The sequence below is a fragment of the Drosophila suzukii genome, chromosome X (genome assembly GCF_043229965.1).
Source record: "Drosophila suzukii chromosome X, CBGP_Dsuzu_IsoJpt1.0, whole genome shotgun sequence".
Taxonomy (NCBI): domain Eukaryota; kingdom Metazoa; phylum Arthropoda; class Insecta; order Diptera; family Drosophilidae; genus Drosophila; species Drosophila suzukii.
The window spans coordinates 26162990-26174381 of NC_092084.1; the positions used below are offsets into that span (position 1 = coordinate 26162990).

At 39.7% G+C, this 11392-nt stretch overlaps 1 protein-coding gene across 1 annotated transcript; it reads left to right on the top strand.

Annotated features, from left to right (window-relative positions):
- The first annotated feature begins 8418 nt into the window (after nucleotides 1-8418).
- LOC108018441 (zinc finger protein OZF) lies at nucleotides 8419-10052 on the top strand. Its single transcript, XM_017085998.4, has 2 exons — nucleotides 8419-9118; nucleotides 9222-10052. The coding sequence occupies exons 1-2, from the start codon at nucleotides 8584-8586 to the stop codon at nucleotides 9797-9799; spliced, it is 1113 nt and encodes a 370-aa protein (XP_016941487.1). The 5' UTR covers nucleotides 8419-8583; the 3' UTR covers nucleotides 9800-10052.
- Nucleotides 10053-11392: the final 1340 nt, after the last annotated feature.

Sequence of the window (11392 nt, forward strand, 5' to 3'; positions counted from 1 at the left end):
TTTAAAGCTAACGTTCAAATGCTTAAGTGACCATGCCTTCTTATCCAAACTAATCCCAGTAATTGTCATACATACTTGTCTCTTTCTAAGCCTCTGATGAATATGCCGAACAATGCCGTAGAATAGTCGGATAATCTATAGAAAACGCTGACGATACATCGATTCATCCATAAAGAAATCGAGATTCTCTCGAAACCAAAAGAATCGATAACAATGAAGTTAGTTTTTGGGTACATTCTAAGATGTCTGGATGCTCCGACAAGCGGGGACATTTGATGAAAAAGCTTAAACAACATAAAATATATAGCATTCAATAATAAATAACTCATTATACTATCCGTTGGCTTCAAATTGTCTTGTTTGAATGGTTTTTAAGCTTTGATTGACGTTAAATATGAAAATAGCCGACAATATGATGGCGAAATTCGTTAACTTGTAGATTGCACTTGGGGCTGCTCCTCCTCCTCGAAGCTCCAGGTCGACTCACACTTGAAGCCATCTGCAGCTGCCAGGATCCCCGACCGGTTGCCCATTTCTGTGCACTTGGCTGTGAGACCGCAGGTTAGCCACAAAGGAATTGCCGAGGAATACGGAGAGCGCCGCACCAATTCTCGAATCTTCCAGATTTTGTACACTCAAAACGTCGTTTTTTAACACGCCTCACAAGAATTGTTCTTGTTTTCACGCCCGAGGTCCATAAGTCCGCGGGGTGTCTTCTGCGGTGACGATGTCGACCCAGTGGTGTGACAAGGCGTCTAGCCAGGCGGTTAGAATGCACCAGTAAGCGGTCCCCTGTAGCGATTCGAGGATTGTGCTATCATCTCAGTAACGGTTGGTAGTCCCGTGTTACGAAAACGTTGGAAACATTTTTCTTTGTCTGGTGTGTTCCTGTCAGACATGTATTTTTATCTGGTCAATTCCAAAATTGTAGCATTATCTGATATTTCAAATAGTTTTGGATCCTGTTTAAGCGTAGATAGGAAAGATAAACCTTTTAAACCTTGAAGGATTGTATTTTTATAAATAAAAACCATAAACCTTTCCAAACCTTCCAACTTAAGGAAGAGAGAGCATTTCGCATCGTGGTTAAAAGTCTACATCACACAACACCTCTAGAGGAGGTTAAGGAGGCCTATGAGAAACTCGGCCATAAGATGCGAGACGCTAAAAATGCAATATCAAGGGCAACCAAAATGCCATTGTCAATGTTTTTTATTAACCTTGCACCAGCTCCCACCAACAAGCAAGTCTTCGCGATTAACAGACTGTGTCACGCCGTTGTCACCATTGAGGAGCCAAAAAAATTCGATGGAGTGGTACAATGTTTCCGCTGCCAAGCTTTCGGGCACACGAAAAGATACTGCAAGCTCCAACATGTTTGTGTTAAATGTGGTCTACTACACGACTCTCTTGTTTGCCAAAAGACAACGGAAATCCCACCCATGTGCGGTAACTGCGGAGAGGAACACACCCCCTCCTTTCGGGGTTGCAGAATCTACATAGGAACTCCGATAACAGTCCACTCAATGGCCAGTCACCTCTTGAAGATTTGGAGCAGAGGATGATCCGACGTATGGAAGACATGATGAACACCATGTTCGACCATCTCAAAAACCTAATGATGACAATGCTTTCCAGCCAGAACAATCATAATTGACGGAACTCTCACAAGCCACACTGTCACACATTAACCAACCCCACCCATTTGTACACACCAAATACTAATTACCAAGAAACTTAATTTGTAATTTCACACTCAAAGTATCAAAACATTTAATTGGTTGCCCCCTGGGCATATGTAAATAAAACTGTATTCAAACTAAAAAAAAAAAGAAAAAAGAATGTTCTGAAGAGAATAACTCATGAAATTGGGGTACCCCTATAGGAAGTCATAACTTTGCATTTCAGATAGTTTTAATTCAAAAGGGTGTACCATTCCTGGAATCTATTAATATCTGGCTGCAAACTCAAAGCTTAAGGTCATCATCATACATCAGTACACGAGAGTAAGCTACGATAGAGGGAAGATCATTTATAAACAGAGTAAACAACAAAGGGCCTAAATGACTACCCTGAGGCACTCCAGATGTCACGTAGATCATCTTGGAAACAGCGTTTTTGAATATAACCTTTTGAGATCTACCATTAAAATAAATTCAAATCCAAGTTAACAGATTATTCGGAAGCCCGATCTGATATAATTTTAATAAAAGGAGAGAGTGGTTTACAGAGTCAAAGATCTTACTAAAATCTGTATTCATAACGTCTGTTTTCAATTTGTATACCCCTTACTCGTAGAGTAAAAGGGTGTACAAGATTTGTCGGGAAGTATGTAACAGGAAGAAGAAAGCTTTTCCGACCTCATAAAGTATATATATATTCTTGATCAGGATCACTAGCCGAGTCGATCTAGCCATGTCCGTCTGTCCGTATGAACGCAGAGATCTCGGAAAATATAAGAGTTAGGCTCTTGGGACTGGACAGTTTTTATGCTAGGAAAAGTTTTTTAACTGAAATGTATTTGTCTTGTCAAAACCTATCAATTGACCCAAAAAAAAAGTTTGCCACGCCCACTTTAGCGCCCAAAAACATAAAAAAATCGTAAGTATGAACGCGGATACTATCAAATTTTATTTTATTTAGATTCCGTAGCCTTATACGCAGCGCAAGTTTGTTACGCGAAAATGCCACGCCCACTCTAACGCCCATACCTGTGGCGCCCACAAATTTCATGCTAGATAAAAAATGTTAACTGAAATGTATTGATCTCGCCAACCTTTCAATGCCACCTAACGCTCTCTGGGAAAATAACATAGCCAAGCTTCACCACAACATTATCGACTACTTGTCCAAGTGCCAGAAACCCAAGCAATTTCTTGTGTTCACACCCAAAGATAATATTAATATTGTGAAACAACTCGCAGATAGACATGAAACTCGATACTATCAGCTGCCCTTCATTTTCCCAAAAAATGAAATGAAGAACAGAAACGTTCTCAAATCTCATTAGTAAAATTAAACATCTTTGTCACCAGTTAACTTATACTTTTAAACTTTAAGTCAGCCTTATATAAATAAATAAATTATCGGTCACAAAATGCTTAAGATACTTAGTTCATTGACTTTTAATATTTGTAATGAAAACATTCGTGCTCTTGCATTTACAGTTTAAATTAAAAATAAAAATTATAAAGATCCTTGTTATTCAAAAATTATTTTGTTTAAAAAGACTTTAACTTCGGAGCAGACAATAATACTTTTTTCGTGTTCTGAAGAATGATGAAGGTATGATAAGGAGACCCAGCAGCATCTCATTTTTCAAGATGTGCTTAACTTAGCCAGACAGGTGTTCACGTTCGATAATCACAGTTCTAGTAGTGATATTGACGTGGCCTTCGCCAACAAAGCAGCGCGATCATGGGCTACATTCGAATGCAGAGTTGACTTGACATCCCAGAATTCAGCACGCCAAAGGTTACAACCCAGTACAAGAAGCTTATCCTTACGCCAAAAAGCAAGTTTGGTGGGACTTCTTGGGACGACACCAAGATGACCGAACTTTGACGTCTTCGGTCGATTGGTTAATATTTACCGACAGCGTCAACGTACCCCTTTAGAATTTTTCCGGATGCGGAGTTAACTACCCATATCACGGGTAGACCTATGATTAGTTGAGATTCTATATATGTACATTCTATATATGTACATAAGCATTGGGCGTATTAGAGTGCCGCGGTTGCAATATTTGTAATATCTCCAATGAAGAACATGCCACGGCAGGGATCCGATTCCGACTGCGCAGATGAAAGAGGGTCGAATGGAGTGGCCACTTATCAATAAAAGCACCTTCGCGTTACCTATCGATAAGTAAGTATCAGTATTCAGCAAGTCAGATTTTCATAATGCTTTATTTTTGGTATTTGGAAAACAGTAAGATGTCCGTCAAATTAGCGTCGGTGACTTAGCGGCGCTGGCGGAACGGTGGAATCTGGAACATGGGGCCAATTTTTATTTTTTGTTTTTCTCGGCTTTTTGGGGCCGAACCGAAAAATATTAAATGCAATGTTGTTTAGAATAAAAATATCTATCGATCTAGATAGTTTGCAAACATATCCGACTTCTAGAAATTTATTAAAAATCTATTTAAAAAATCGGGTCCCCACAATTTCGTTTATTGCTCACCTCACAGAGGTTGTACCATTATTCACGGTAAACCTGGTTATTGGGCGTTAATTCAAGTTTCTTGTCAGAAAGTAACATTGAGCTAAAGCCGTCAGTTTTAGAGAAAATAGCTTAACAGTGAAGGCACCTCGGATTTTCCCCATACAAAAAAGGGGGGCAAATAGTAAATTGCACAGGGCTCCACTCTCAGACGTTGTACCAACATGCACGGTATATCGGCAGATTGGGGATCGCCTAAAGCAAGTTCAGTGCAAAATTCATAACGATAAAGCCGTCAGTTTTTGAGAAAATCGCTTTACAGTGGGGGAAGATAATAATTAAAAGAAGTGTCGTCAAATATAAATTTGAACCAGTAAGTTCCAAGACATGAACCACTTTGTAAAAAATGTATTCAGGACACTAACCATATGGCAAAAATGTTGTTTCGACGCTATCTCTATTTGTAATAATTTTGACTTTCACAGACGTTGTACCAACATGCACGGTACCTCGTTGGAAATGAAATTCATTTTACTAATTAACAAATGCGGTACGGCAAACAAAAAGACGTCAATTTTTGAGAAAAACGCATGGTGCGTTGTGGGCATCTCATTTGTACCAAAATTTAAGCTAGGAACACATTAACCTTATATCGATACCCTATATCGATACTTCGATAAAAACAAATGCACGAGGCCTGGAGAAGAAATAATTAATATATTTTACTAAAACTCTTAAAATGGGAATTTCTAATAAACTACGGACCCGATTTTAATAAATAATACATCAAATTGATCAGGTGAGCGAGTATAATCGAAGGCATGTCTTTATTTCGTTGAAAATATTATTAAACGTAATTTCGTTTTTATATATTATGGCGCCAAGACATTGCCAGAGCGCAAGGGCAGCTCCTTGAAATGCACGAGGGCTGGAGAAGAAATAATTAATATATTTTACTGAAACTCTTAAAATGTGAATTTCTAGTAAACTAGTAAACTACTTTTTCAATAAATAATATATCCAATTGATCGGCATGTCTTTAATTCATTAAAAATATTCTTTAACACAAGTCCGTTTTTATCGGACTTTTTTTTTATTTTATTAGTGTATTTTATAAAAAAAAAAAATTGTAATGAAAATCGGTGGGAAACAGCATTGTGTAGCTGACCCCGTTTAAGGAACTCAGAATTTGTACAAAATACACGAATTTGTCATACCCTACAAAATATAATATTAAAAAAACTTGATATTTCCCTTAGTGCATCATTACAATTATTTTTTTTTATAAAATACACTAATAAAATAAAAAAAAAAGTCTGATAAAAACGGACTTGTGTTAAAGAATATTTTTAATGAATTAAAGACATGCCTGATCAATTGGATATATTATTTATTGAAATAGTAGTTTACTAGTTTACTAGAAATTCACATTTTAAGAGTTTCAGTAAAATATATTAATTATTTCTTCTCCAGCCCTCGTGCATTTCAAGGAGCTGCCCTTGCGCTCTGGCAATGTCTTGGCGCCATAATATATAAAAACGAAATTACGTTTAATAATATTTTCAACGAAATAAAGACATGCCTTCGATTATACTCGCTCACCTGATCAATTTGATGTATTATTTATTAAAATCGGGTCCGTAGTTTATTAGAAATTCCCATTTTAAGAGTTTTAGTAAAATATATTAATTATTTCTTCTCCAGGCCTCGTGCATTTGTTTTTATCGAAGTATCGATATAGGGTATCGATATAAGGTTAATGTGTTCCTAGCTTAAATTTTGGTACAAATGAGATGCCCACAACGCACCATGCGTTTTTCTCAAAAATTGACGGCTTTTTGTTTGCCGTACCGCATTTGTTAATTAGTAAAATGAATTTCCTTTCCAACGAGGTACCGTGCATGTTGGTACAACGTCTCTGAAAGTCAAATTAATTAAAAATAGATATAGCGTCGAAACATTATTTTGTTTCCATATGGTTAGTGTCTTGGAAGCTTAGAACAGGGTGAACAATTTTGTTACAAATGAGATGCAAACCGCGCATTATGCTTTTTTTCTCAACAACTGACGGCTTTTCGTTCGCCGAACCACATTTGTTAATTATTAAAATGAATTTTCTTTCCAACGAGGTACCGTGCATGTTGGTACAACGTCTGTGAAAGTCAAAATTATTACAAATAGAGATAGCGTCGAAACAACATTTTTGCCATATGGTTAGTGTCCTGAATACATTTTTTACAAAGTGGTTCATGTCTTGGAACTTACTGGTTCAAATTTATATTTGACGACACTTCTTTTAATTATTATCTTCCCCCACTGTAAAGCGATTTTCTCAAAAACTGACGGCTTTATCGTTATGAATTTTGCACTGAACTTGCTTTAGGCGATCCCCAATCTGCCAATATACCGTGCATGTTAGTACAACGTCTGAGAGTGGAGCCCTGTGCAATTTACTATTTGCCCCCCTTTTTTGTATGGGGAAAATCCGAGGTGCCTTCACTGTTAAGCTATTTTCTCTAAAACTGACGGCTTTAGCTCAATGTTACTTTCTGACAAGAAACTTGAATTAACGCCCAATAACCAGGTTTACCGTGAATAATGGTACAACCTCTGTGAGGTGAGCAATAAACGAAATTGTGGGGACCCGATTTTTTAAAAAGATTTTTAATAAATTTCTAGAAGTCGGATATGTTTGCAAACTATCTAGATCGATAGATATTTTTATTCTAAACAACTTTGCATTTAATATTTTTCGATTCGGCCCCAAAAAGCCGAGAAAAACAAAAAATAAAAATTGGCCCCAGGTTCCAGATTCCACCGTTCCGCCAGCGCCGCTAAGTCACCGACGCTAATTTGACGGACATACCAGTAAGCCCGATTTCCATTATTTGGTATTTTTGTGGTACTGCTTACTGTCGGTGAAATCCCACAATAAAGCCTAGTACTCAGATCGACGAAAACCGCGAGCTAACCATAGGAGTGAGCGAGAGGCAAACAGGCGGCTAAAGGTTTTCTTCGGGTCTGTTTTTGAGCGCGGTACTCAGATAAGCTAAGGAAATACCAGACAAAATACCAGATTTCGCGAGTGAATTTTCGATGAACGCCGTTAGCCGCGGCCCAAAGAATAAGAAATTTAATCTTTGGCGGTGTTCGTGCAAAGGCGATGTGGAAACTAAATATTAAAAATGAAAGGAAAACCCCAAAATAGGGTGCAGAAGGTCAGTGCAGATGAAATAGAACGCCTAATCCAAGCTGTTGCCCTTTATTGTGGGATTTCACCGACAGGAAGCAAAACAACAGGGGCAAATCCGCAGAATAGTTGAAATGCTGGAGGAGATCCACTAGAGAATCCCAGTGGGAAGGAATATGCCGAGTGGGACTTGGCTCTCTGCATGGACATCCTGCCGGGCGTCTCCTCGCAAAGAAAGTGATCTCCGACGACCTCTCCAATAGTACTCCGTACACCACCACCACCAGCTACTTGGCAGCTTAAGCGGAGCTGAAAGACCCGCTGGCTTCTATAGGGAGGAGAAAAATGGAGCACCCGCTAAGGAACAGTTGGAGAAGCCTTAGCCAGCCACTGCCAGGATGCTGGGCGACTTCCTGCAGCATCAGCGGATCAACCCCGTTCCCAATCCGGCTCCCACTTCCTCAAGGTCCAATATGCCTATTGGGACTCGGAGCTGAACTGCGGTGGAGCGGGAAAGACGGCGCATCATCCGTGGGACCAGAAGGAAGCTTTAATCTACTAATTTAGATAAATAAAAACATTTGTTGAACATTCCATTTATTTTTATTTTTATTTAATTGTGTACCTGCAGACTCCTCCTTTTTAAATTTCAATTTCAAACCCAACTGCTTGACAGTAAGACCATGCTACATGCATTGCGGGTGAACTTTGAAAACTTCGGTCACACTACAAAGAATACGATTTTTCGACTAGTGAAACTCTTAGCCGATCTGAGTACTAGGCTTAAAGGGTAACAGCTTGGATAAGGCGTCCTATTTAATTTGCACTGACCTCCTGCAGTCGATTTTGGGTTTTCACTCCATTTTCAATTTTTAGTTTCCACATCGCCTTTGCACGAACACCGCCTAAGATTAAATTTTCTATTTTTTGGGCCGCGGTTAACGGTGTTCATCGAAATTCACTCGCTAAATCTGCTATTAAATAGTCAAATAGTGTTTCTTTAAACTGAAATGGTATTTTTTATGCCAGGTAGTATTTTTATCGTTGTCGGCGCGCGGTCACTCTGCAATTAAAACTCTTACTTAGCTCACCTCTAGTTGCCTATTCAAATCAAAACAAAACCGCATAGCTTTAAACAGGCTTTAAAAGGCTGTAAAATGATAAAATGTCAGTGATGCTCGGGGGAACTACGACTCAATGTTTCCGAAAATTGTAAAAACATCGATGCATCGATGTTTCTCCACCACACATCCATTTTTTCGACAACACAACAATTAAGCCAATCCATGGATCCAGTTGCCATCCGTCCCAGGGCGCCGAGATCGGGAAAGCGCGGGGACCTGCGGCTGATGGCGAAGAAGCCGGGACCAAAGAGGATGTACCACTGCGGTGTTTGCTTGGAGGGATTCTCGCGGCATTTGGCAACTAAGCGACACGAGCAGCAGTGCGAGGCCAAGTTAAGGCGCCTGTTTATCTGCCGGCTCTGCCTGACGCTCTACGGCGAGGAGTCCCGGATGGAGCGGCATCGGGAGAGGAAGCACGCCGACGGCCAGTTTCTGTGCCTACAGTGCGGCAAGCGGTATGCATCCGCTACGTTCCTGTACCGCCATGTAGTCAGCTGGCACGGCGAGCAGTCGCTCTTTTACTGTGGCATGTGCGCAGACAACTGCAATGACGTGAAGACCTTCTGTGGGATGCGGGAGTTGCAGGAGCACGCCGAGGAGGTGCACCACCTTCGCTCCCTGGAGTCGAGTGCCAGCGATACAGGTGAGCCGAGTTCAACCCTGCTTATCAACGTAGGCAGTTTCAAAGGCTATGTTGCTCTAAGACCGTCTAATTGTAATACTGTTTAATAACCCAATCGCTAAAGGCAGCCTGGTCGATGAAACCGAAAACCTGGAAATGCTGGAGGAGAACATCGAGGACATCCTACCCAGCGTCGACTGGGACGACGATCTAACCTTTGGTTGGCCCATGGATCTAGACAAGGAGTCGTGCATTGCGGACGCCAAGCCGAGCGTGTTTGTGTGTCCCTTTTGCGCCAATGGCTTCTCGGGCAGTCTGAGCCTGGTGCGGCATCTGGAGCAGGCTCACGAGCGAAATCTCCTGGACTGCTGCTACTGCGGAAAGAGCCATAGGAGCCGGGAGGCCTTGCGGTGCCACCTGCAACGTGTCCACGTTCTGTTGCGCGGTCATGTATGCGGTGTTTGCCAGGCGGACTTTGCTACCTCCGATCATCTAAAGAAGCACGTAAATAGCCGGCACCTGAACCACCGACCACACCAGTGTCCCACTTGCGGCAAAAGCTTCGCCCAGCGGTGTCATCTTACCCAGCACATGGCCACGGATCGCGGGCATGGGCACGGTAAGTTCGTCTGCCAACTCTGCCTATGGCCGTTCTTTCGTGCCATCGATCTGGAACGGCATGTAAACGAGAAGCATCCCTAGGCGACCAATTAGGACGGACATTCGATGGAAAATAGATTCACCTTTTCAGAAAGCTAGTTGATATTGCTGAAGACATGAAAAGTGAATTTAGTTTATTTTTTTTACAACTACATTTTCAAACATTCGGAAAACATGTTTTTTCTATCTACTTAGCATTCATGATCATTTATTTGACGTTCATTTATAATTCGCTGTGCAGACTTAACAAATGTAATATATGTACAATAAAGATTTAATAGATATTTATCTTAAATATATGTATATATTTTTATATAAAAAAAAGTACTGAAAAGGTTTTATATCTACAGCTCAAATACTAAGAAAAATGTCGAGCCACATTATTGGTGCAGGGTCATTTTAAGGCGCAGGGTATAGCACACAGGAAAATATACTTTAATAACTTTATCAACTTTTGGAAGTTGATATTCATATATGTAACAAGAAGGAACTCTATCGGAATGCCTTGAACATCAGATACATATACTTACTTAGCCTACCAACTTTTAAATAAATGAACACTCGATTAAAGGTGAAAGAACATTAATTTTTGCATTTTACTTGGATAGCTGTCCAGATCAAGGAAGTATGCACTAACTTAGGTTGGAATCGCTTTCTTTTTTTCCTGTTACATACTTTCCGGCGATTATAAAATACCCCTGTGCTCTACGAGTGACGGGTATAAAAATTACACACAGCACAGCTGTGTTTTTGGTTCAGGTCTATTGGGATTAAATAATATTGATAATACGTTTTTGTTCCTAACATGTCGTATATCGCGTTTTGAAGAATATTTACCTTTATCCACAGTGCATTTTACGTAGTGAACAAGTTTTTTATATAATACAAATAACAAAAAGGGAAGTTAGCTTCGGCAAGCAGAAATTTACTTACCCTTGCAGTTACATTAATGGTCCGATCCTTCCTTTGGCAGTTATATGATAAAGTAGTACATTTTTAATTAAATTTAATCTAAAATTCTGAAATAATAAGAAAATGGTAAAAATTCAGGTTTATGATATAGTCGTCCGATTTTGAAAAAATTTTATTCGAATATCTGGAATATTCAAAATAGGACCTCCGACTTATATACTACCTGCTCTAGTTCGCGCAGAAATGATATTGTTTCAAAATAGAATTAGAATAAGAAACGCTTTTTTCACTGACTGAAATCAAAATTCCTTCCGCAAGGTTATAAAAATACTCATGGATGTAATTCATATAATTTTTCCAAAGTAGTAAGTGTTTAATTTTAACGTAACCTATTATGTTTCACTATTCACAACAATTAATTTATAAGTTACATCCTTACATCTATGCAGATATGCTTAGATTAGTCTATATTAACTTTTTTAGTACATAAACCTGCAGTTTTTACGTATGTTAAGGTTCTGGTTATAAACAAAGTCATAGGAATTATGTTCACTGCATGTCATACCTTTGAAGTGCCACTCTGCAAGAGTATTGGAAAGTAAGAGCCCCAAGTCTTATGCGTTAACAGTAGATCTCGTACGGCCTCTGTTAACCATCAGCTGATCAGCCGCAGCAGCCCCAGATCGGGAGAGCGCTGAGCGGGTCTGAGAGCGGGAGAGCATA